The sequence below is a fragment of the Lipotes vexillifer genome, unplaced genomic scaffold (genome assembly GCF_000442215.2).
Source record: "Lipotes vexillifer unplaced genomic scaffold, Lipotes_vexillifer_v1.1 scaffold1728, whole genome shotgun sequence".
NCBI lineage: Eukaryota > Metazoa > Chordata > Mammalia > Artiodactyla > Lipotidae > Lipotes > Lipotes vexillifer.
The window spans coordinates 919,889-947,713 of NW_006784330.1; the positions used below are offsets into that span (position 1 = coordinate 919,889).

General features: G+C 43.4%; 1 protein-coding gene across 1 annotated transcript in view; it reads right to left on the minus strand.

The window, feature by feature from the left end:
• Window positions 1-4,813, minus strand: part of TSC22D3 (TSC22 domain family member 3) — a 61,334-nt gene extending 56,521 nt beyond the window's left edge. The window contains exon 1 of the mRNA XM_007456702.1: window positions 4,125-4,813. Within this exon, the coding sequence (XP_007456764.1) occupies window positions 4,125-4,444 (320 nt within the window). The 5' untranslated portion in view covers window positions 4,445-4,813. The remainder of the gene's footprint in view (window positions 1-4,124) is intronic.
• Window positions 4,814-27,825: the final 23,012 nt, after the last annotated feature.

Genomic DNA, 27,825 nt, shown 5'->3' on the forward strand with positions numbered 1-27,825 from the left:
GAAGCCTGATCTCTGAATCTACCCCTTTCCCTTTACTGTTATATATTACGTCAATAGGGAAGGTTAAATGAATTAGCACACATAAAACAATTAGAAATCTTTGCTATTATTATTTTCTGAGCATCTAAGTGTGGGGACCAGTTGTTGCCAGCTCAGAAGCTTAAAGGTAGACTCCTGGAGCTCTCCGAGCTGGAAGGGAACTCAGATTCAGAGCAGCTCAGATCACATTGGCTGATGTGCTTGGGGGCCGAAGGCAGAATAGAGCTGATTAAGTAGTTTTGGATAAAATCTCAGAAATAAATTTGAGGTTACAACAACAATGACAACAACAGAGTATGGCAAAAGCTCCCATTCCAGCTTGCTACACCTTACTGATCGGAGAACTAAGGCTCCTCAAATTTCAACTTTGCAAGTTTTTTAATAGGCTGTATTTCAATTGGAAATTTTAGCGCTTTGCCCGGCATATTACATCTGCCTCTTAAGTTTTCCAGTTTTAGAAGCATTTTCAAATGATACAGTATAGTCCCCTAATAATAGGGTGACCAACCATCCCAGTTTCCCTGGGACGGTCCCAGTTTGACCATTGAAACTCCTGTGTTGGTTGAAAGTCCTGGGATGGTTGGTCACCCGACCTAATAAGGACATTTTAACCATTTGGTTAGTTTCTGGGATAATATTTACCTCTGCTTAACAATTCTTTCTTCATAGACAATTCTTTAGTGTCTTACTGACCTTAGGTGGAGTCTCGGCTCTGCTCTTCATTGTAAGGCATCGGGCAAGTTATTTAATTTTCCCGAGCTTCAGTTTCTTTCATTTAAAAATGAAGAACGGTGATAACAGTACCCATTTCATTGAGTTGGTGTAAATATTAAATGACATTATGCAGCTTTACTGCTTAGTACATGCTGTAAACACTCAATAGATGTTAGCTATTAATCTATTATAGTTATTAGTTACCTAACACAAGATTGAAGGGATGGTGTGTAAAACACATCACCTCCCCCCACCCACCCCAGTAGTTTAGAGGCACCATTTACATACCAACGAGCTACATGGCCATTACCACTGATTCACATGTATATACACAGCACTGTTCATCAGGACTTCTACCAAGCTATTAGAATTACTGCATGTGGTTCATACCGAAAAAAAAAAAATCACATTTAAATCTTAATAAGAATTTTCCAAGACTAAAGTTGTAAAATCTTTACAGAGGACCACACCAACAATTAAGCAGTCATCTAGCCAAAAAAAACCTTTACTGAGTACTGGGTGTATAACTAAAAGCCAAGGGAAAGCCAAGTAAGTGGAAAACATGCCCTACCCTCAAATTGCTTACACTCTTGTGTTCCAAGGAAACCAAGAGCTAAGCTGGGAGCCAGGGACAGGTCAAAGCAGACAAACCAGATAGAAATCAAGAACTTGCCCCACCCTTTCTCCCAAGAATATAGGAGCCCCTGCAGCAGGGGAGTGGGCTGAAGGAGGAGGGGCAGGAAGAGTCGCTTCTCCAGAAGAGACAGCCTTGAAGGTAGACAAATTAGAAGAAAAAGACACCCAGGCAGGAATCTGAAATATCAAATCATTAAATGGAACAGAAGGAAGAATGATGGCTGTGGTATGAAGATAGAAAACCATGAAATAAATGAAGTAAGAAGAGGAAATTTTCGCTCGGGAGAAGACTGTCCAGCTCAGATTTTGGAGAAACCCCGTGACCAGTAATAATGGTCTCCCACTTTGCTAATGAGCATGTCATTCTACGCAAAGCCTCAACCAAACTGAGAATCTCCAATCTCGAAGGTCCCAGTTGTCAAGGAAAATGAGAGAATGCTTTGTCCTGCTATTGTCCCCCTAGAACCGTTAAGGGCGTTACCACAGAACCCTGTCACTCCCCAGCCTCATGGAAGCCTGAGGGCTTGAGATGCTCCCTCCACCAATGCTCTCAGCCCTCCACCCAACCTCGTAGCATTTCCAGGCTTTGCCAAGAACCAAACGTCAACAAGCAAGTGTCAGTGGAGTAGGTGACAAGGAGGTCTTGCCACTCAAGAAACCCAGACCACCAGACAGCCTCCCAAGGTGTGGCACAAGCGAACACTTTGATTTCAGGCTTTCAGTCTCACCCCTCACTCGCTTAGGTCTGACTCTCCCAGGCCTCCAACCTAGGAACCAGAGCCGAGGAAGCGTCCCCTCTTCTGTGTCATCAAGCCACTTCGGAGCCGTTTCTCTCCCAGCTGAAAGAGTGCAAGTGCTACAGGCGCGCTTTCCAGGTGTCTTGCCACCCCTCCCCCGCTGCCTACAAGCCCAGATCCCAGCAGATTGTTAGGAGCCTGTTAGGGCTTTGGCTCGGCAGGGTTGCAGCTGCTGTGGTCTGGATACACTTGTAGTAATCTTTCACCAGAAATGAAGATTCCCTCGAAACCTTTTCCATACACGGTGTGGTTTCTTGGAGACAATGAGATAAATTGATGCGTAAAGTAAAATAATAGGTGAGAAAGGGCTTCGATGGCGTGGAAAATGCCTGAAAATACAACCTGTTATAATAATGCTAATTAAGTCGCTTGTCCCCTCCTGGAACTTCTGGGGCTGAGGACGCAAACCTGGGCTGAGCACGAAGTGAGGGTAGTTCTTGCCTAGCTCGATGGCTTTTAAACTTTCTTATTTGTGCCTCACTGAAAAGCCATTCAATTATTCAAGTATTCTGTGGGAGCTCAAAATTTCTTATTACCTTGTCTGAGCACATTACCTGCCCACAACCTGGCATCTCAGAACTAGAAGGAACCTTAGAGACCAGAGAGGTCAGGCGACTTGCTCAGGTTCACACAGGGAAGTAGAGCCATAACTTGTACTGCAACCCAGGTCTCCCACAGCGGGGTTTCTCTTTCTCTTACATAACCTGTGATGTTGAGAAAGAAGAAAATCCACCCGCTTGCACACACGGACGCGCACGCACGCGTGTGTGTGTGCGCACACACACACACACACACACACCAGTGCCCTGTTCCTATGGCTCTAAGAACACCAAACACACCACTAGGTTTCCTGAAGTTGCCTCCCCTGCCTCAAAATTGCCTCAGTTGTCCCCCCAAGACCGGCTCTTACCAGAGTGTCTCATACTGGAGGACTGCAGCCACCTTTGGTCTTCCCATTGTGTTTCTATCCTTCCCTCTCTCTTCCTTGCCCTTCAGCAAGATTTCTAGAAAGCCTGACCCGCACTCCAACACACGCCTGCTATGACATGCGTCATCCACCCTCCTGTCCTTAGGATGCTCTTTGGGGCTGCATTTAGCCGTCATTGGAAATTGAAGGCTGTGATCCATGGAGGAGGTGCGGGGTCCCACCCCATCCGGAGTTTCAAGAAATTCTCACAGGTTTCTAATTTTGCCTATCCCCCCCTCCAGCTCTTCCCCACACCAGCAGCAGCTAAATTTGTCTCGACATCTTGCTTGCCCTCAGCCTCAGTCAGGGCCACTCAGTAATTTAAAAGCCCTTGCCGTTTCCATCTGAGTTTGCATATTTGGAAATGGGCTTTTTGATAAGGGTGGGACTCAGGTCCCAAGAGCATCCCATGGCACATTCTCCAAAGTGGCTGTAGAAAGATGGGCATTTGGGGAGAAAGTGCCTCCAGCTACACCCAAACCATCTAGGACTCTGTCCACCTTCTGGGCTCCAGCATCTCCCTAGGAAAGACTCTGCAGGCACCTTTCAAAACAGGGCTCCCACCTGCCAGGCTTTTCCCCTCAGCCCTACAGGAATCCAAGTAGCCTCAGGGTCCGGTCGTGGCAGCACGGGAGCCCGACAGCCGACCCCCCCCCCAGTGCCCCTTTTGGCCTTCCCGTTGCCCCTTTCTGTCAGAGGGGCGGGGCCAGCCGAAGCGGCCGCGAGCCGTGCCCGGGTGCCCACCCGCGTGCCCTGCCACCCACCTGTGGAAGAAAAGCAGGATGGAGAGCATGGTCTGGTCGATGTTGCGGTTGCAGATGCCCTCGTTGATCAGGTAGCAGGGGTCCCGCAGCACGGGCTCTAGCGAATCCTGCCGCATTATGCTGTTGACCTTTCTGTCAGAGGGGCGGGTCCAGCCGAAGCGGCCGCGAGCCGTGCCCGGGTGCCCACCCGCGTGCCCTGCCACCCACCTGTGGAAGAAAAGCAGGATGGAGAGCATGGTCTGGTCGATGTTGCGGTTGCAGATGCCCTCGTTGATCAGGTAGCAGGGGTCCCGCAGCACGGGCTCTAGCGAATCCTGCCGCATTATGCTGTTGAGCTTGTCGGTGTTGAGGTTCTCGAAGATCAGCTTCTCCTGCAGCTGCCGAAAGTTGCTCACGGTGGGGCTGCCCGGGTTGTTGTTGGCCCCGCTGCTGTCGCGCTGGAGCCCGCTCCGGTGGGCCAGGTCCAGGCAGCAGTTGCAGCAGTCGAGGCCGACAGGTGAGCGGCAGTCGGGCTTGGGCTGGGCCATATTCTCCGCCTCGGGGGACGACTGGCCCGCGAGGTCAGGGGCGGCCGGCAGGTGCGCGCCCGGCGGGCCGGCCTGAGGGGACTCCAGGGTGTCAGGGAAAGACAAGCTGTGAGGAGAAGAGTTGGAAATGAGCGCCGAGAGCGGGCCACCCTCGGCTCGGCCCCCTTCTGGCTGTGCCGCTCGGGGTGCGAATAGAAACAGCTGGACAAACAGCTCTGAGCGGATCCTTCGGGCTCACTTCCTCCTCTTCCTCCTCCTCTCCCCCCCCTCCTCTCCGGGCCGGGGCCGCCCCCCCTGAGGTGCCACACGCGGCCCCAGAGCCGTCCCAAGTTTCCCAAGTGTAAGCGGGGGCCCGGGGCGGACCTGTGGTAGCAGGAAGGGCGGGCGGCGGGGTAGAGGGAGAGCCGGGGCGCGCCCTCGCTCCCTCCCTCCCCGGCTCGCGGACTTGCCAGGACTCGGGCTCCCCGGTGCTGCGCCGGCGGAGCGGTAGCAGGAGCCGAGCGCGAGTGAGCGAGCCGCGCGTCCGGTAGTCGGCGCGGGGCAGTGACAACATGCAAATGCCCCCCGGGGGGCCAGCGGCCCATGAGGGGCTGCGCTTACCCCCGCGTGCTCCTCGGAGCCGGCGCGGTCCTGCCCCCGCCCCCAGCCCCGCCCCGACCCCCGCACTCTAACGGCTGCCCGCACCCTCGCCTGAGGCGCCGGGAGCCCCGCCCAGCTCTCCCTCCCTCAACGCGCTCCACGGCGCCCAAGCTCGGGCTCTTTCGCCGCTTCTGGCGCATCTTCGGCCAGAAATCCCCGAGAGCCGCCGCTCGGGGCGGCCTCGCCACCCCGGTCTCGAGCTCGGCGGGCGGGCCCAATGTGCCTGGTCCCACCGCGGACGGGTGCCCCTACAGGAGAGACGCCGCCTTCGAGAAGCGGGGTGGCGGTGGTGGTGGTGGGGTGCAGAGAGAGCGGTGGGCCCTGAGGAGAGTCTGAGGGCGCCGGGCACGCCTCGGGAGGACCCAAGACGGGCCTGGAACAAAACTCACAGAAGCACACTCAACTGCTCCTTGGTCTCTGTCCCTTTCTTCTCCCTTCACTCATCTTCCCCTTTCCTCCCACTTGCTCTCTCCTGTCTCCCCTTGAGCCCCAGCGGAGGCGGTCTCTGAGCTCACTCCGGGGAGTGCCAGCCCCTCAGCGGGCTTCCCGCCGCCCCTGTTCCCTCGCTGTCTCAATCCCCCACCCCCCAGCCTGCCTTCTCTTGGCCCTTCTCCCATTCTTTATCTCAGTTTTCCTCTTTATTTATTCCTTTCTGCTCTTTCCTTTCTTTCCTGCCCCCCCCCCTTTTTTTTTTTGCGGTACGCGGGCCTCTCACTGTTGTGGCCTCTCCCGTTGCGGAGCACAGGCTCCGGACGCGCAGGCTCAGCGGCCACGGCTCACGGGCCCAGCCGCTCCGCGGCACGTGGGATCTTCCCGGACCGGGGCACGAACCCGCGTCCCCTGCATCGGCAGGCGGACTCTCAACCGCTGCGCCACCAGGAAAGCCCGCCCCCATTTTTATTCCTTTTCTGGATTCCTTTATTTCCTCATTCACCCATTCCTCTTTTTCTTGCCTTGGGTTCTTTCTTCCCCTTCCTTTCCCTCATTTTATTTCCCCTTCGCTTCCCTCACCTCTGCACCTCCTCTTTCTCCCTAGTTTTGTCCCATCCTCCCCTCTTCACTTAGTTTCCCCGATTTTTCCAAATTTCCTCTCCCCTCCCTTTTCCAATCCCCACCTTCCACCTTAGGTGATCTTTGTCCTTACCCTTTCAAGGTGGGAATGTAAATTGATACAGCCACTATGGAGAAATTGATACATACCACTATGGTATGGAGGTTCCTTAAGAAACTAAAAATAGAACTACCTTATGACCCAGCAATCCCACTACTGGGCATATACCCTGAGAAAACCATAATTCAAAAAGTCATGTACCACAATGTTCATTGCAGCTGTATTTACAATAGCCAGGACTTGGAAGCAACCTAAATGTCCATCGACAGATGAAGAGATAAGCAAGATGTGGCACATATATACAATGGAATATTACTCAGCCATAAAAAACACAATTGCGTCATTTGTAGAGATGTGGATGGATCTAGAGACTGTCATACAGAGTGAAGTAAGTCAGAGAGAGAAAAGCAAATATCGTATATTAAGGCATATATGTGGAACCTAGAAAAATGCTACAGATGAACCGGTTTGCAGTGCCGAAATAGAGACACAGATGTAGAGAACAAACATATGGACACCAAGGGAGGAAAGTAGCAGGGAGGTGTTGGTGGTGGTGGGGATAAATTGGTAGATTGCGATTGACATATATACACTAATATGTATAAAATGGATAACTAATAAGAACCTGCTGTATAAAAAATTTTTAAAAAGAGTATAGGGCAATTGTGTCCAATAAAAATATGAGTATCACATATATAAATTTTAATTTTCGTATAGCCATATTTTTAAAGTTAATTTTAATAATGTTTGAATAATGTAATTGAAAAACATCAATCTAATAGCCCTATATCAAACTCTAAATTTTGATAACAGAGAGAATATACTTCCTTTTCAGTTACTCAGAGAACTTTTACTAAAATTAAGTTATATAAGACTACAGAGAAAAGATCAAAAAATTCTAGAAAGTAGAGGAAGAATAGCATAGCAGTTAGCCTGTCTTGGGTAGATCCCACCTCCACCTTTGGCTAGCTGACCATGGGCAGTTTTCCCTTGAACTTCCTCTTTTCAAAATATCACCAATTAGAACAAGAACAGGCCATAATGCTCCAGCAATGTCCTGGTGGCTCCTGTGGCAGCTAACAGTCAATTAATGCTTCAGTTGCAAGGAGGTCTCTTAAGAGGGAAGGTGGAGGGCAGGGGTAGAAGCCAGGATGGCCACGGTAGCTGGGAGCTTTGCAGAGGTTGGTGGGAGAGGCGGGGGAGGGGAGGAGGTAGGTGGCTCCAGGAAGCAGCTATTCACCAACCGTTATGGATGTATCTCAATATTTTAACAACTGGAGCAGCTTTATTATAACAATGTAACTGAATAACTAAAAAAAAAAAAAAAAAGAGGTGCAGAGATTGGACGTTCATGGGCACTGGGGTGGGGAGGGGGCATCTCATGAAATTTTGACCTGAGGGTTCTTGACCCTGAGGAGAAGGTGTCTTTGGAGCTGAGCTGAGGTGAAAGGGCAGACTTGTGGGGAGCATGGCAGGCTGATGCCCTGGGTCAAACCCCACCTTTGTGAGATGTAGGGATGCGCTGGGTGGGTAAGTGGTAGGGTTCTGGGGTGTCTCAGAACTTGGAGACATGGAATACTTTGAATGCATAGGATTCAATAACTATTGGTTCCTGAAAAATATTTAAAATATTCATGATGTTCAGTTTTCACTCAAAACTCAAATGGATTTGTTTCAGTCAGCACTCCCCACCCCCCTTCTTTCACAAGCCCATGGCCCTTGCAATAGAGCAGTATATACTGCCATCTAGTGTTCAAGACTTCGAACATTTCCTGCCTGAGTCAGGTCTTGCAGAGACACTGAATTCCACTAGTGGAATTCCACTTGCCTGCTAGTGGAATTCACACTGCACTGGTCCTGAGAGCCGGAGGAAAGAGGAGGTGGTTCCTGTACACTAAGAGGGCTTCATGGCCAGACTGACACCAGCCGGGGCAGAGCCACCCTCTTCTAGTGGCACTCCACTTGCCTGAGTCCCTGTAGATTGGGCTTTCATAGATTTGACATTCCCTCGGTATGCCACGAAGGGCAGCCAACAAACTCCTGTTTCCAAGGCTCTTGGGTCTTATATGGGGCCCAGCAATTTCCGGAAATGGAAGGAGGGCCATACTCTCTCTGCTGTAGGGCCCAGAAAACCAAAATCAAGCTGTACCCCTGCTTCCTGACAGGATCCCAAGATAAGACGTGAAAGAGGCACTGGGAGGTCACCGACCAGTCCAGCAAAGCTGAGAGTATGCTGTGTTCTCACAGACTACTGAAGATTGTTTGTTCTCTCAAAACCCAATCCTTTAGATGCGTTAATTTCCCCTTTTCTTCTTCTTTGCTGTCTTTTTTTTTTTAATGTTCTTGGGTAAAAGCCAGAGGAGGTAGTAGAATATGAAATTTCATAAGCATTGTGTGGACTTATAGCCTACTAAATTGTTTTTTAATTACAGTGTTTATGATTTTCCCTCTTGTTTATAATTATTTTATGTTAAACATTATAACAAAATATATTAGCTCCATAAATGTTTATTTAAGTTGTGTTTTGAGACCTCCTGGGGCCTTTTGCTTCTACACTTGCCTGAGTCCTCTTATCTTTGTGCATAACCTTGGGACGAGGCCCTGGTGGAAGTATTTCCTTGTTGGCATTTGGCACCATTAAACTCCAGATTTTGTCCCCTTGACATTTCTCTTGTTGTAGTCTTTGCTCGCAAGCAGTATTGTTAATAGTTCAGTACAGCTTTGCATACTATATCCAGGCTGATCAAGAGCAAATATACCTTAGAAAGAGGAAAATCTAGATAGTTCAGATATAGAGTTCAGAAAGCTGTTGTGTGTTTGCATACAAGTCCAGCTTGTACTGACATATAGCATAACTCCCCGGGAAGGCTGGCTGGGCAGGGCCTCCTTGACTCCTCTCTTTGAAGCCTTGCTTTGCTCACATATATTGTGTTGGATGGAGAGACTCCAAGTAGCAAAACGTTCTTACATAAACCCAACAAGCAGAAGGGGCCCCCACTCGCAGACAGAGCTGGTGGCTTTCTGGGTGGAGTAGAAAGGGGAAAAAAGGGACACCTCCTTCTCAGATGGAGTCATCAACAGTCACATACTCTCCACTTGCCCTGTGCCAAGTATGGGGTTAGTGAGGATTCAGAGGTAGATAAGACACAGCTCAAGCCCCCAAAGAACTCATGGTCTAGTTGGCAAAACAGATATGTAAACAGACAAAAACAGCACAAACGGGAAGTGACGATGGAGGCCTAGTGTGTGTGTGGGGAGCACTGTTGTGAAGAGTGTGAAGGAGGGGTCAGCTCTGGAAGGAGAGAAGGGCAATCTACATGGAAAGAGGAGAGAACAGAGGCCTGGAGGTGAGAGCAGGGTGTATGTTGGGGGCTGCGTGTGGATTACAAAGAAAGTCAGTGTTACTGGAGAGTAAGATGTGAGAGATGGAACAATGAGAGTCAAGGCTAGAAAGGGATTTCAGGACCAGGTCTCAGGGGACCTTGTGTGAAGCATTAAGGAAATCCTCCCGCTTCACAAGTTTGCCACACATTTAGCAATTATTAAGAAAAGGAATAGATATTACTTATTGAGGTCATGCTATGTGCTGGGCACTTTACATATATCATCTCATTTAATCCCCACAACAATCCTATGAAGTTGGTACTATGATTCCAGTGATGAGCTGGGGTTGGGAAAGTTAAAGAAGCTCTCATGTCACATAAGTAGTAAGTAGTGGCATTTGAATTTGAACCTACCCCTTTCCGACTTCAAAGCTTATGCCTTTTACCATTAGGTGACTTTTTAGTGATGGTTTATTATACATTTACAAAGTATAACATCTGTTTTAAGAAGATTGCATACTGCAAAAAAAGTGCAATCAATGATTTATTAACAAATATATATATATATATATATATATATATATATATATAACCACAATCTTCTTTTTCTAATTTTTCAAAAATTTTATACAATTGAAAAGTTACTTTCCATTTACAGTTATTACAAAATATTGGCTATAGGGCTTCCCTGGTGGCGCAGTGGTTGAGAGTCCGCCTGCCGATGCAGGGGACACGGGTTCGTGCCCCGGTCCGGGAGGATCCCACATGCCGCGGAGCGGCTGGGCCCATGGGCCATGGCCGCGGAGCCTGTGCGTCCGGAGCCTGTGCTCCGCAACGGGAGAGGCCACAACAGTGAGAGGCCCGCGTACCGCAAAAAAAAAAAAAAAAAAAATGGGCTATATTCCCTGTGTTGTCCAATACATCCTTGAGCCTATCTTACACCTAGTAGTTTGTACTTCACACCCCCCACCCCTATATTGCCCCTTCCCCTCACTGGTAACCACTAGTTTGTTCTCTATATCTGTGAGTCTGCTTCTTTTCTGTTATATTCACTAGTTTGTCATATTTTTTAGATTCCACAAATAAGTGATATCAAACAGTATTTGTCTTTCTCTGTCTGACTTATTTCACTTAGCGTAATGCCCTCCAAGTCCAACCATGTTGCTGCAAATAGCAAAATTTCGTTCTTTTTAATGGCTGAGTAGTATTCCATTGTGTGTGTGTGTATACACATATATACACACATACATATGTGTGTATATATGTATATATACCACATCTTCTTTATGCATTCATCTGTTGATGGAGATTTAGTCTGCTTCCATATCTTGGCAATTGTAAATAATGCTGCTATGGACATTGGGGTGCATGTATCTTTTCGAATTAGTGTTTTTGTTTTTTTCAGATGTATACCCAGGAGTGAAATTGCTGAATCATACGGTATCTATTTTTAGTTTTTTGAGAAACCTCCATACTGTTCTCCACAGCGGCTGCACCAATTTACATTCCCACGAACAGTGTACAAGGGTTTCCTTTTCTCCACAGCCTCGTCAACATTGGTTATTTGTGTTCTTTTTGTTGATAGCCATTCTGACAGGTGTGAGGTGATCTCTCATCATAGTTTTGATTTGCATTTCCCTGATGATTAGCGATGTTTAACATCTTTTCATGTACCTGTTGGCCATTTCCATTTCCTCTTTGGAAAAATGTCTCTACAGGTCTTCTGCCCTGACCAATATATTTAAAGACTTTTATTTGTACTGTGGAGAGCCAGGAAGGAAATTGATAAGTCTGGTATAATAATTAATATTATAGTAGCTGATGGACTTCCCTGGTGGTGCAGTGGTTAAGAATCCGCCTGTCAGTGTAGGGGACAGGGGTTTGATCCCTGGTCCGGGAAGATCCCACATGCCGTGGAGCAACTGAGCCCGTGCGCCACAGCTACTGAGCCTGCGCTTTTGAGCCCACAAGCCACAGCTAATGAGCCCATGTGCCACAACTACTGAAGTCCGCATGCCTAGAGCCGGTGCTCCACAACAGGAGAAGCAACCACAATAAGAGGCCTGCGCACTACAACGAAACTAGAGAAAGCCAGTGCACAGCAATGAAGACCCAGTGCAACCAAAAATAAATAAATAAATATTTTAAAAATATTATAATAGCTGAATTTTTTATTACTACCATGTGCCAGGCACTGTGCCAAGTGCTTTACATGGCATTATCCAGTTTAATTATCACAACAACCCTGTGAGATACTATCATCATCTCCACTTAAAAGATGAAGAAACCAAGGCACTGAGAAGTTATACAGAATATCTAGAGAATAGGAAGCTGCCGTCTAAGCACTTACAGTCTAATTAAGTTCAAGTCAAGGCATACAGTAGTTTTTAGATAAGTCCATTTCCCTACCATCAATATTTAATTTTGTTAAACTTTCTTAATGGGAGAAAGCAGAGTATCTTTCCTGAAACTTTCACAATTATTCACAGATTTGTAGACTGCTATAGTTGGTAAGGATTTAAAACCTATCTAGATCAGGGCTTCTATTTTTTTTTTTTTGATGATTAAAAGATAAGGTTATATCTGTATTTAGTTGATCTGGACTTATAGTTAAACCATTTAAGAATTGTCCCGTGAAGGATTAAATCAATTTACATTGGGAAGAACCAATTATACAGACAAAAAAACAAATGATCTCAGTATCACGCATGCAATCTCGGAAAGAATCAGTTTTTTTTTAAAAAAAACATATTATGAAATGGTAAGCAATACACATTCAAAATATGTTTCTGTAAAGATTTTTTTTTTTGGACTTACTATTTTTTAATGTAATGTTTTTTCTTTCTTTTCATTTAAAATTTCTTTGGAACAACAAAGAATAAATATAAACATAAGATACAATATATGTATATAATATGTAAGTATAATATACATAAAATAAGAGGAAATAAATTAGCAATTATTTCACCTTCTAGAAAATTGTGTTGAGTTTTTTTCCTATTTGTCTCTATGCATTTATACACGTTTTTTGCATAATTATGGTTGGAACAAAGATCTAATTTGGTACTCAGTTTTTCACTTAATATAAACAGTTTTATATAGGTTTATACAGTTCATAATTATAATTTTAAATGGCTACATAATATATTCTTTTTTTTTGCATGTTCATATCAGCTTTATTATTTTCTACCTGCCAGCATCATTTACACAACTCTTTTTTTAAGTTCTTTTTTTTTCACCCACACACACACACTGTATTTTATTTTTACAAGAGATAAACTGACACCAAGCATTGTAAATGGATGACCACAACAAAAGCAATGATTGCAATTATCAAACACGAAACACACTCATACTACGTCATAATATTGACATTCAGTCCAGTAATCCTCCACTGTAACTGCTCCTTTACTTTGCAGTGAAAATTGATTTGTGTATTTTTTGCCTCTGAGTCCTTGTGGGATGTTTTTTTTATTCAAACAGAAAGTCACAAAAATTATAATCATCCTCATCAGTTCACTCAGTCCCATGTAATTAATTTTTTTTTCATCTTGATCTTTGTTAGCCCTTTTATGAATTCATCAGTTTTCCATTAGTGTTCTGAAAATGCTTATGCATTCAGTTCGGCAGTATAGTCAGTTACCAGAAACCTGTACTTGTCAGAGTCTTTTCCATGAATTCCTTGAAGATGAAACCCTGTTATAGGAACATCTTTGCAAAGGCATCAGAGTACACCCAGAACTGTCTGTAAATGACAAAAGACTTAAAAATGACCATGGTTAAAGATTTGATGAAAGTTCATAATAATGCAATTGACAAGGAAATTTAGTTATTTCTGAGATATACATTTTAAAGTAATAACTAGAATTGACTTATAACATTATACCAGAGCATATAAGATATTTAGAAATTTCATGTAATGTCTGAAACATTTATATTAACATATTTCCATACAAATAACCCAAAGAAAGTTTAGTATTAGTTGTTTTTGTTTGTTTTTTTATACTGCAGGTTCTTATTAGTCATCAATTTTATACACATCACTGTATACATGTCAATCCAATCGCCCAGTTCAGCACACCACCACCACCACCCCTCCGTGGTTTTCCCCCTTTGGTGTCCATACGTTGGTTCTCTACATCTGTGTCTCAACCTCTGCCCTGCAAACTGGTTCATCTGTACCATTTTTCTAGGTTCCACATACATGTGTTAATATACGATATTTGTTTTTCTCTTTCTGACTTACTTCACTTTGTATGACAGTCTCTAGATCCATCCGCGTCTCAATAAATGACTCAGTTTCGTTCCTTTTTATGGCTGAGTAATATTCCATTGTATATATGTACCACATCTTCTTTATCCATTTGTCTGTCGATGGGCATTTAGGTTGCGTCCATGACTTGGCTATCGTAAATAGTGCTGCAATGAACATTGGGGTGCATGTGTCTTTTTGAATTATGGTTTACTCTAGGTATATGCCCAGTAGTGGGATTGCTGGATCATATGGTAATTCTATTTTTAGTTTTTTAAGGAACCTCCATACTGCTGTCCATAGTGGCTGTATCAATTTACATTCCCACCAATAGTGAGAGAGGGTTCCCTTTTCTCCACTCCCTCTCCAGCATTTGTTGTTTGTAGATTTTCTGATGATGCCCATTCTAACTGGTGTGAGGTGGTACCTCATTGTAGTTTTGATTTGCATTTCTCTAATAATTAGTGATGTTGAGCAGCTTTTCATGTGCTTCTTGGCCAACTGTATGGCTTCTTTGGAGAAATGTCTATTTAGGTCTTCTGCCCATTTTTGGATTGGGTTGTTTGTTTCTTTAATATTGAGCTGCCTGAGCTCTTTATATATTTTGGAGATTAATCCTTTGTCTGTTGATTCGTTTGCAAATATTTTCTCCCATTCTGAGGGTTGTCTTTTCATCTTGTTTATGGTTTCCTTTGCTGTGCAAAAGCTTTGAAGTTTCATTAGGTCCCATTTGTTTATTTTTGTTTTTATTTCCATTACTCTAGGAGGTGGATCAAAAAAGAACTTGCTGTGATTTATGTCAAAGAGTGTTCTTCCTATGTTTTCCTCTAAGAGTTTTATAGTGTCCAGTCTTACATTTAGGTCTCTAATCCATTTTGAGTTTATTTTTGTGTATAGTGTTAGGGAGTGTTCTAATTTCACTCTTTTACATGTAGCTGTCCAGCTTTCCCAGCACCACTTATTGAAGAGACTGTCTTTTCTCCATTGTATATCTTTGCCTCCTTTGTCATAGATTAGTTGACCATAGGTGCGTGGGTTTATCTCTGGGCTTTCTATCTTGTTCCATTGTAGATCAGGGCTTCTTAACTTTTTTTGTGCCAAGAATCCCTTTGACAATATAATAAAGCCCATGGATGTCTTCTCAGAACAATGTTTTTAGATACACAGAATACAATACGTAGGATTACAAAGGAAGTAAATTATATTGAAATGTACTTATCAAAGTATTAAAAATGGAAAGCTGTCATATAGTTATATAAGTGCTTGTTATTAATGTAAGTAGCAAGATATGGATGCAGCTCTGATAACCATGGTAACTTCAAAGTAATGATGAGTGTAAAAATATTTAAAGACATATGTAATAACAGTAATGTGACATAAAACCGTGATTTCTACTGATGACAAAGTCACAGGTACTGCTAATACTACTGCGATCTATTCTCTGAATTTACAATGGAAGGAAATCTAAATTTCAGTTAGAGGTTGGTGAAAATACAGATGTAATATTTTTCCCTTGAAGTTCATCTATCCCCTGATTTTTTCAGAGTTCCTGTTCTAGACCAACCACCTTATAATATTAATAACAACAGCTAACATGAATGAGCCTTTACTATATGCAAGGCACGGTGCTAAGGGCTTTACAACCATTTTCCATTTATTCCTCCTAGCAAGCCTATGAGGTAGCCTTGTTTTACAGCTCTCTGGGAGATGGAATTAATTTTACAAGGTTACACAGCTGGCAAGTGGAAGAGGACGACAGAAATTTATTTTCTCACAGTTCTGGAAACTAGAAGTCTGAAATCAAGGTGTTGGCAGGGTTGTTTTCTTCCGAGGCCTCTCTCTTTGCCTTATAGATGGTTATCTTCTCCCCTGGTCTTCACGTGGTCATCCCTCTGTACATGTCTATATCCAAACATCCTCCTTTTATAAGTATACCAGTCATATTGAATTAGGGCTCACCATAATGACCTTGTTTTAACTTAATTACCTCTTTAAAGATCCCATCTCCAAATATAGTCACATTCTGAGGTATAGGGGGGATTAGGATTTCAACACATGGATTTTGAGGAGGAACATAATACCACCCACAACAGATCCCAATTATAAGGATTCAGATTCAGTAGGTCTGGGGGGTGGACCGGGGATCTATAATTTTAAAAGGTCCCCAGGTGATTCTTATAGACAGCCAGGGTTGGGTTCCCACCCACAGATTTTCTTAGCACAGTGCTTGGACATGGTAGATGCTCCATAAATATTTGTTGATTGACCAAGAGGTGATGCCTGAACTGATCCTTGAAGGATGAACTGGGAAGGCTGTGCCCATTTTCTAGTGCTGAGTTGAGATAGTAGATATACAATACTTAGTGCCTAGCACATAGTGAGAGCTCAGTAAATGTTATATATTATTTTACCTGACCCTTTCAAACAAACTTGAAAGACAACCTGTGTTTGTACTGAGGCATAAATGAGATAATGCATGTAAAGTACTTAAGATAGTACCTAGTACATAATAAGTGCACAGGAAAGGGTGGCAGTGGATAGTGTTGGTGGTGGTGGGTTTATTATTTTTAGGTTCTACTGGACCGAGATGGAATCGTCGATCTCTGATCTTCTGTGTTGTATGACTCTGCAGTTTGTCCTGTTACATTATTTCATATATAGTGTCTCCAAGCGTGCTTATATTTGAGATTTCCCTTACAACAAGCACTGGCCCAGCCACCACTACCACCATCACCAGTCACGTGATGTGTTCATGTTGTAATCTCCAAAAGTGTATAGAAAATAGAGGAGCTGATGGTAGAAGAAATGGATCAGAACTCTGGTTGCCTTGGAAGATATTTTTGTATAGTAAAGGGGTAGTCTCTGGTTTTCTGATCAGTACAGCCCCTGAAAACAGCTGGTAGAAGTGAATCAAAAGCTTTCCCCCTCTTCCTTGGGCACTTTCACTGTCTGGTAGAGTGTATGTAGGCCACAAGTATGGTCCTCAGTCCAACCCAGTCTCCCCACAAGAGCCAGCTCTTCCTTCCCCACTAGCAGCTGACGATCAGTTTTCCCCCAGTTTCCCTAGCTAGTGCAAAACTCTTAGTGTTCTCACAGAGCTTCATGGATATGGTAATGGGCATTTGTAAATGGTGGGTATCAGACTTTGCTAGCTTGCTGCCCTATTAACCCAGAGTCCCCCTGGATATAATCAATTTTCTTGCTAAGGACTTCAGTGAGAAGGCACTAAAGTCCTTTGTTTTTTCCATGGTCCTTTGTTATTAGCTTTCCACCTCTCTCCATCCTGGGAATCCTGTTTTCACCAGTCATCTCATTTTACCAAAAACAGTAGTCTTCTCCCTCTTTGTAAGGAAAAACTGTGTTGTACTTTCCTGAAGCTTGGATCTCCTCTTGAAAGAAGGAGGTAAGGGCAGAAGGAAGCCAAGTAAACCTGGGGGGTGGTTGTCAGGGTGTGGGTTGAGAAGGATGGAGGTTGGGGATGCTATTTTCTGTCTTCTTCTCTGAACTGAGAATCCAGGCAAATTACAGAGAGCAATGCAGGAGGAGGGTAACCATCTCGCAGAGATAGCTTGTAAGGCTTCTATATTGTTTGTAGATCCGAAGCTACTGATTAGGGGCCCCTGACCTAATATAGTAGAAAAATGGTTCGTGTTCTTGCTGCTGTTTTTTAATATCCTTCCTGAGGTGTATCTCCCTTCCTGTATTAGCTTTCTAAACCTTGATACTGTGCACTCAGATTGATCTATTTACCCTACTTTCCAATCCTTGGAGCATTCTCATTTACCGTTCAGCCACCTCTAGAATTCTGGAGTCGGTTTATCTAGCCCTTTGTCACCATTCCATATGTTGACATACAGGCAGCCTCCAACTTGTACATAGGCTGAGATCTCAAAGTTCACAGTGAAGTCAATTGTTTGGAAGGTGACGTGCGTTTTTCCATAGGAGAAAATAATTGTTAATAAATGGTAGTTACATTTCCAGGCCAGCCCACAAAAGATATTTTTTAGCTTTAATGTACTAGAACAGTGGGCCGTTTGCGATGAAAAAGTAGAAAATCTTAGTAATTCAGCAAAAACAAGAAGATAGTCCAAGGGAGTAAGAAGTGCTTTAGCTTGACTGCTGGCTGGCGCTGGAATCAAAGAGGTTGAATTGGATGAGGAAAATGGGGCTTTCATGGAGGCTCTCAAGGGGACTTTGGAAGGCTACACTAGTTCTTTGTTATTTCTAACTTCACTTTGAAACTGGTAGCTTTCAATAATAATGAGTACTATATACTGAGCACCTACTCTGTGTCAGGCCCTATGCTAGACAGTTCACATACTTTCTCTTGATTTCAACCTCACAAAAGCGCTATGAGGCAAATACTATAATGACCTTTATTTTACAGATGAGGGAACTGAAGCTCAGAAAGGTTTATAAGCTTGATGAAGGTTATTCACACAGTACAATGGGAAACCAAGTCTGTGGTTTCCCACTCCCCAAACTCATGCTTTACAGTATGTTACCTGGCTACTCTTTTCTTTTCCTTATCTGGGCATATCATGAGCACTACTTTTAGGGCTCTCAGGCATAATTAGAGTTGTTTGTTAGCTTACAATGTAAACAAGAATCAGAGAAATCAGGAGAGGTGGAGGGAGGGAGAAAAGGAAGGAAGAAGGGAGAGAGAGTTTTGCTAGGCAAAAGTTCAGCTAAGAAACCAGGTATAGCAGTGCTTCTCAACCTGTACTGTGTATTCAAATCACCCGATGCTGCTTCTGTTGCTCCACAGGCAACACTTTGAATTGCAAGGCCGTACAGTGCAAATGATAAACAAACAAACAAAAAACCATTAAGCATCATTAATCCCTTGTTACTAATTTAATCGCCGTCAGCTTCTATACTGAACAGTCGCTTATTACACTCTTTTCTCCTGTGGGCTGTCCTAGGCCATTGTCTCTGCATTGGGTCTGCCTGTCTGTTTCAGCTTATGCTCAACTGTTTTTTAAAATACAAGTGTTAAAGACATATGAGCACCTTCTACCACTCTGAGGCCTAAGCAGCCTCAATCAAGCATTACTTTCTCTTGGCACAAGCCAGATCTCTGGCCATGAGGTCCAGGCTTCAACAGCTGCTCTCAGCTTTCTCTGTCTTCCTAGGAACAGTCTTATAAAGGTGAGGCATGTAACACTGCTCTCCCAGATCTTTCTAATTTCCTTTCTCAGAGCTACTGCCTTCATCTGGAGCAGGAAACAGCCTGGCTTTTTAAAGAGTCCAAATCTTTATTTCTTCCGCATAGTTGAAATAATACCAAGCATTAATTTAAGGCAGCCATTGAAAAGGTTCTTCGCAGAGTTCTCCTGCTAATTCCAGAAAGCCAGTAAAATTTGTTTCCTGGAAGGTTATTTGCTTTATCTTGCCACCTTCTCTCCTCCCTCCCCTTAGGATTTTGATTGTGATCATTTTGAGCCATTCTTCAAGTTTTTCTTCTATTTTTAGATGCTCTGACTCATTCTTCCCCACTAGCAAGAGTCAGGGAGAGCCTTCTATTCTAGCCAAGCTCTACTTTATAAAGTAGGAAATAGTCTCTCACAGTGTCTACAAATCAACTTGATGATTTGTGGCCTGCAATGACTCCATTGCTTTTCCATCTTCTCTAACAGTAGCCTTTCTAACTCCCTTTTCAGGTATGTATTCATCCAGCCTCCACTTTAATATACTAGGTAAGTTCACATTTCATCATTGGACAAATGAAAAACTGTGCAGAAAAAGATTTGCCATCTTCTCCTTGTAACTTCTATCCATTAATCTTACTTTTACCATATGGAGCAGAAATAACCCTTCAAATGTATCATGAGGCCGGTCATACCCTCCTTTAAAGGTTAACTATCTCTTTTCCAGACTAAACATGCCCAATTCCTAATCAATCCACTCTAGTTTGTAAGTGTTCACTTTAAAATAAGGTGCCCAGGAATGGATGTACTGCTCCATGTTTGGTTTGACCAGAGCTGAGTACGTTAGGACTGTTCCATTTTGTGATCTTCTAATGAGATTTTACTATTGTGTGGGCTTAAAAAAAGTCACTTCTTCACATTTATTGAGCGCCTCCTTTGGGTTGGATACTTAACATCTACTAAGCATCTTTTCCAAAGGCTCAGTGGCAGAGGTTCTCTGTTCTCTCTTACCCCGTGGAGCCAGGAGATGATACAGTTACCCTCTTCCAATCCTTCTTACTGTTATCTACAGCCCTCCAGGTCTCTCACTTACTGAGCACCTCGGTACCTCACTTATAGTCTCCCCAACTCTGGCCCTTATCCTGAGGGACTTTAATGTCCTTGTAAATGACCCATCTACTAGTTTCATCCTTTCAATTCCCTGCCCTCACCCCACCCTGCCACAGAGCTGCATCCCTACACGTCCTAACCTCCTTCCTTCTTGTCTTGCAGGAACTACTTACGCTTTGGAGCCCATTCTCTCCCACTTTCTTGAGGACATTTCTTCATCAGTTATCCCCTCTCCCATCTGTATCTTCAACCACTCTTTGTCTTTTTACTGGCTGCTTCCCATCAGCATTTAGATATGCTCAGCTTTCTCCTATTCAAAAAAGAAACAAACATGGACCTAGAGATTATCATACTCAGTGAAGTAAGTCAGACAGAGAAAGACAAATATCATATGATATCACTTATATGTGAAATCTAAAAAATGATACAAATGAACTTATTTACAAAGCAGAAATAGACGCACAGACGTAGAAAACAAACTTATGGTTACCAAAGGGGAAAGGGAGAGGGGGAGGGATAAACTAAGAGTTTGGGATTAACAGATACAAGCTACTATATATAAAATAGATACACAGCAAGGTCCTACTGTATAGCACAGTATCACAGAATCACTTTGCTGTATACTAGACGGTAACACAACATTGTGAATCAACTATACTTCAATTTTAAACAAAGAGAAACAAACAAGCAGAACTCTCCTTCGACACTGTCCCTAACCGGTGCTCACCCTATTTCTTTCCTCGCACTATCATAGAAGCTTTTCAAAAGAGTAGTCTGCACTTATTGTCTCCTTTTCCTCACCTCCCATTCAAAAGCCAGCCCCGCCTCCCTCCACCCCCCCAGTCTGGCTTTTCTGACCCCAGAACACCACTGTTAACTGCTCTTGTTAAGGAAACCAATGACATCCTGATTGTCAAATCCAACGAACAATTTTAAGTCTTTGTTTTACTGGACCTTTGTTTTACTGGACGTCTTTCTGCTGCATTTAACATCTCATTGTTGCTCCACCGGCTGTCCTCATGCCTCTCTCTTTTTTTTTTTTTTTAACATCTTTATTGGGGTATAATTGCTTTACAATGGTGTGTTAGTTTCTGCTTTATAACAAAGTGAATCAGTTATACATATACATATGTTCCCATATCTCTTCCCTCTTGCATCTCCCCCCCTCCCACCCTCCCTATCCCACCCCTCCAGGCAGTCACAAAGCACCGAGCTGATCTCCCTGTGCTATGCGGCTGCTTCCCACTAGCTATCTACCTTAGGTTTGGTAGTGTATGTGTATGTCCATGCCTCTCTCTCGCTTTGTCAGAGCTCACCCTTCCCCCTCCCCATATCCTCAAGTCCGTTCTCTAGTAGGTCTGTGCCTTTATTCCTGTCTTACCCCTAGGTTCTTCATGACATTTTTTCCCTTAAATTCCATATATATGTGCTAGCATACGGTATTTGTCTTTCTCTTTCTGACTTACTTCACTCTGTATGACAGACTCTAGGTCTATCCACCTCATTACAAATAGCTCAATTTCGTTTCTTTTTATGGCTGAGTAATATTCCATTGTATATATGTGCCACATCTTCTTTATCCATTCATCCGACGATGGGCACTTAGGTTGTTTCCATCTCCGCAATTTCATTTCTTTTTATGGCTGAGTAATATTCCATTGTATATATGGGCCACATCTTCTTTATCCATTCATCCGATGATGGACACTTAGGTTGTTTCCATCTCTGGGCTATTGTAAATAGAGCTGCAATGACTCTCTTGAAAGTGCCTACTCCTTGGCTTTGGTGATGCTGCTCCTCTCCTGATTCTCCTCATTCCTCTCTAGTTGCTCCTTTACATGCTTCTTTGTGGACTCTTCTTCTGCCACCTGTTAAGTGCTGGTGTTTCCCAGGATGTTTCTCATTCTACACCTTTCCCTTAGGTCATTTCATCCATCCCCATGATTTTATCGACTGTGCTGTTGACTCCCTAATCTATATCTGTGGCCCCAGACCTCTCTTGTAAGCTTCAAGCCTGAATACTCAATTGCAACTAAACATGTGGGACATATGTCCCACAGGTACCTCAACACCAAACTGTGTGCCACAAATTCATCTTCCTTTTCGAATCTGTTCCTCCTGCTCTACCTGCCCCATAACTACCATTTTGGTGACTCAGAACTTTATCCACAGTAGTCCAGGCCTGAATGTTGGGAGTCATCCTAGACTCTTCATTCAACTAGTTACCAAGACCTGTTAGGTCTATCTTCTAAGTGTCTATCTGGTATGTCTTTTCTTTATATTACTACATTGTATTAGTCCAGAGTCCCCATCATCTCTCTTTTTTTAAACTACTAAAATAGCTTCCCAAATGGTCTCCCTGACTCTGGGCCTACTCCCCTTTAATCTTTTCTCCATATTGGTAGTAAAGTATGTACCAATACATATTGGTAATGCATATCAGTTTTCTGCAACGCATATCAGATCACATCACTCCTCTGCTTCAAGCCCTAACATGGCTCTCCACTGCTTACTGGTAGCGTCCAAACTGTTCCACATGCCTTACAAGGTCTTTCACAACCTGGCCCTGGCTACCCTTCTAGTCTTATCTTCTAGAATCCTTTCCTTTCCTTATCTTCTTGCCCAAATGGTATCAAACTGAACACCCCACCATGCCTCCATGCCTTTGTACATACTGTTCTTTCTGCTTAGAATGACCCCTTGTTTTCCAGCCAAACCCTTATTCACCTTTCAGAATTGGACTTGGTGTGTGTCTGGATAGATACACAAGAAACCAGTGACAGTGATTTGCCTCTGCAGAGAACGGGGTGGCTGGGGCACAGTGTCAGAAGGCAGACTTGCTTTGCCCATCTTTTTGTATATTTTGTACCACAAATCTGTATCGGTTATTCAAAAACTAAATACAATGTGATCATTTTTTAAAAGACTCAGGGATCATGTCCCCCCTAGAAAGTTGTCCCCCCCCCTCATATTCCTCCTCTGTAGTTTTCTGTCCCTTCTCTGTGCTACCTCTGGGCCTAGTATGTGCTCCTATAAGTAGAATAATCACATTGTGTTGGAATTTATCTTGTAAGTTGCCTGTCTCCCCAGGTTGTGAGCTCCTTCAGGGGAGGGGATGCATCTCATTTCTTTTTTTTTTTTTTTTTTTTTTTTTTGTGGTACGCGGACCTCTCACTGTTGTGGCCTCTCCCGTTGCGGAGCACAGGCTCCGGACGCGCAGGCTCAGCGGCCATGGCTCACGGGCCCAGCCACTCCACGGCATGTGGGATCTTCCCAGACCGGGGCACGAACCCGCGTCCCCTGCATCGGCAGGCAGACTCTCAACCACTGTGCCACCAGGGAAGCCCCATCTCATTTCTTATTTCCCTAGAATCTAGCACAGTGCTCCAAGAATGTTTATTGAAGAAATGAAGAAATGAGTGAATAAATGAATGAACTATGGGATTATAAAATTATAAAACAGGACTCTTAAGCCTGTGCTCTTTCCAGATCTCCCTCACTCTGTCCTTTTGCCCTGTGTTGAATCTAAAAAGTAATACTTCACATTTATCCCTGAGTACTATCCATCACTTTGTCAGTTTGGGTTCAATCATCCAAGACTGCCCAGATCTGTTCAAAGTCCCTCCTAGCTCTGTGTCATCAGCAGATTTGATATGTACTTATTCTGGGTCACTAAATCACAGAATTGGAATAATTTGTCTAGTACCTGCTGTTTATTGAACACCTACAGTGTGTTAAGCACTGTGCGAGGTGTTTTCACCTATGACATTGTCACAGCATTTGCTTCAAGGTACATGTTTTTATCTCCGGTTTACAGATGAGGAGATTGAAATCAGTGTGGTTAAGTACTGTGCCTAGAGTCACGTTGCTAATAAGTGGTAAAGTTGAGATTTGAACTCAGGTCTTTTTTTTTTTTTTTTTTTGCTGTACGTGGGCCTCTCACTGCTGTGGCCTCTCCCGTTGCGGAGCACAGGCTCCGGACACGCAGGCTCAGCGGCCATGGCTCACGGGCCCAGCCGCTCCACGGCACGTGGGATCCTCCCGGACCGGGGCACGAACCCGCGTCCCCCGCATCGGCAGGCGGACTCTCAACCTCTGCGACACCAGGGAAGCCGTGAACTGAGGTCTTTTGACTTCAAAATTTATACTTGCTTCATAACACTACACTGGTTAAAAAGGGTGTCTACGTTGCCTGACTACCGGGTAAGGAGTTCTCCAAGGTTGGCTTGAACTCCTCGGTGCCTAGTGTTCATTGCTCCCCAAGGCAGCCCATTCCAACTTTGGACTGCTCTGACCATTTTAAAAGCTCTTATTTGTAGGAAACCAAAATTATAAATGAGCTGAACAAGACACAGCCAAGAATAGAGCTTTTTGGCTCACTCCTAGAACTTCCCTTCTAGTCTGACACCAAATCATTCGTTTGTTCTATCAGTTACAGACTCATTTCAACAAACAGCTGGAGCACCCAGCCTATATTCTGCCATCTCGTCTGCAATGAAATTATGGGAAACTTTGTCTAATGCCTGGATGAAATGAAATCCACTATAGCTATCACATTCTCTGATCTGCCAATCTAGTAACCAGGTCAAAAAAGGAAAAAAAAAGGAAATGAAGTCTGGGAGGGATATTTGTTTTTTAACAGGGCAATTTGTCAATGACTCAAAGTAATGAGTTTCTAGCAGCAGACTTTCAAGACACCATTGACAGGCTGTCAGGAAGATGATTTTGGGGCAGTGGTCTTCCTACTAAGTAGGAAGGGCCCCCATTTTCATTGCTTTGAATTGTACAGCACCTGGTTTTATTTAGGCTCCCATTTCCGGTTTCTATGCTTTTATTTTTCTTTGTGTTCTACCCTTGCATATGTTTTCTCTATCTGGCTCTTTCTCTAAATTTCTACACCCTCCCCCCAAACACACAGACACACACACACACACACACACACACACACACACACACACACACCCTCCTTGTCATTTGAGAATCAATGTACGCAGCCCTTCCTCTGGACACCTTCTCTGGTGCCTCCAAACTGGGTAACTGTTTCTCCTCCTGTGTGATGTAATGGAAAGTGCACGAAATATCCATCGCAAAGTAGATGCCCAATAAATGTTAGTTTCCTTCTCCCTTTCCCCGGGTATTTCGCTAAAATAGTATTGATCACATCATATCATGTTTTCTTGTTTACTTGTCCGGCTTCATCAGTCAATTCTGAATTCATGTATTCTATCATTCAACACATATTTATTGCATGTCTACTGTATGTGCAAGTCATTGTTCATGCTAGGTTCTGTGGATACAATAATTTCTGAAAATCATACATTCACTGTATCTTTTTCATTTTTGCATTTACAGCACTTAGCATAGTGCCTGGCAAATAAAGATTGCTCATTATAGGTTTGTTAAGAGAATGCATTTCCTCAGAAGAGTTTCTCAGAAGTGTGGTCCTTGGACTACTTGCATCTGGATCACGGAAGGCTGCAGGTTAAATGTTAAATGTCAGTTCCCAGATCTTGCTCTAGATCTGCTGAGTCAGATTCTTTTAAGGGTGGGCTTCAAGAAGCTGCATTTCAGTCTAGCTCTGCAGGTATTTCTTTCACACTAAAATGTGGGAACCATTGCAAAATAGGAGTCTGGGAGGGGGGAGAACTAATGCATATTTTTGAAAAGTGTAGCTAAAACCAGTTGAATCATTTTTAATGCCTCCGACTACAGTAGGAAAATTTAGTAAAGGGGGAAAAGGGCATTCATTAAAATTATTTGGGAAGGTTTTTTAAGTAGACTTGGAATATTCAAATAATTAAATAAAAGTCTAAAGTCTAAGATGATGAGTGGAATTATTGCTAATAAAATCTAATCTTAATTTAGGTCAGATTTATGATGCCAGAGAGTTCTTATTTTTTTAGAGCTTCTTGTGTACTTGATAGTACATAGGGATTCTGCCTAACCTAACAACACAATATATTGATTTCCATATTATAGACTTGAATCACAAATTTATTATTTTAAATCGTAAAAGAGTATGCCACAACTGTATTTGTGCTTTGACCCTGATTATGTATGTGTTTTATCTGATGCCTAGTCCTTGATCAGGATGATACTAGTGCTCATTCTCCATGAAAATTTGATCCATTTTACTGTTTTATGCCGTATTTTCCGAGAGCGTACTGTTATTAAATGTGTTCTTTGGTAATAGATGAGGTATGTAAGATCTGAGTCAACCAAAGGTAGCATAACTTCCCTTTCAGGAAGACTTGCAAAATTGGATTTTATGACCATGTTCCTGGGGCTTTTGGAACTTTCTATTTTGGGTTTGCCTTGATGTGATCCTCATGGTCAAGAGCTGAGATGTCTATGCATCTGGGCACAAACGTCTTAAATATACACAGGTTTGTATTTCAGTTTCCCTCCTTGTAACTTTACTTTTGTTAAATTTAATTTAGGGTTTCTTTGGTGGTGATACTGCTGCTAAGCTGGTTCGGGAACTGTTGCCCTCACAGCACCCACTGGGCACTATGTCCAAGGACCTGAGAATTCTGTGCAGCGACTCCTCCCTGGAGCTGAGCGAGTACCAGGGCCAGCTGTTTAGTAGCAACGACGATGAGCACGAAAAATTACTGATGGAAAGCTCCACACTGTATGTGTGTAATCTTTCCTTTCATACAACCGAAGAGCAAATATTTGAGCTCTTTAGTAGATGTGGTGATGTCAAGAATGTTTTTATGGGCCTGGATAAAATAAAGAAAATAGCACGTGGTTTCTGTTTTGTAGAATACCATAACAGAGCTGATGCCAAAAATGCCATGCGATTCCTAAATGGGACCCACCTAGATGACCGTATTGTCCACATAGCTTGGGATCTAGGCTTTAGAGAGGGCAGACAATATGGCCATGGCCAGTCTGGGAGCCAGGTAAAAGATGAATTTTGTGAAGAGGAGGCTTTGGAAAACAGGCTCAGATCTGTGGTAGGAGAGGAATCCACTAGAGAAAAACCTGCAACTCTAGCCCCTCAAAAAATATATTAAAGAAAAATACCAGGCCAGCAAATAGCCCATTTCATGACAAATCTAAATTACTTTATTTGCTGGGCAGAAACCCATTTGCTGTATCTTTCTCTCTGAAATGTTATTAAATGGTGCGAACAAAAATAGTCACTTGTTCTTGTCTTAATTTTGAAGCTGGTTGTCAGATTACCAGTTTGATCATCAGGTGGTCAAAAGTGAAGTGTTCTTCAGGAATAAATTAGGTACGTGAGATATGAGTCATGAAAAGCACAACTTCCCTTTCAGGAAGCGTCAATTGGATTTTATGACCATGTTCCCAGGGCCTGAAATGATCATTTTTTTAGACTTTGCATAAAATAAAGTCAAATAATTGGAAAACTTGAAAAATTATTAAAAGAATACAAGCACATTATTTTAAAATATTAAAAAATCCAGAAGAGTCTATAATGAAAGCAAAAATCCTCCTGCCCCACCTCTTCCTATCCCAGGCCTATTCCCTGGGTAATAACTTTCAATTATTTTAGCAGGTTGTTTTGGTTTCTTTCCTGGTAGTTTCCTCCATATTTCTAAATAACATGACTGTTTATACTGTTTATTTTAATTTTAAATGTCATCTACTGACTCCCTGCTTTCATAGATGAGAATTTAGCTCACTTACACCTCCACTGGCACTCCTCTTCTCTCAATCCTCTCAATATAGTTTACAGCACTTTACTTACATTTTCTATTGTTACATCACATAGGTTAGGTTATGCTGCAGTAACAAACAACCCCAAAAGCCTTAGTGGCTTAAAG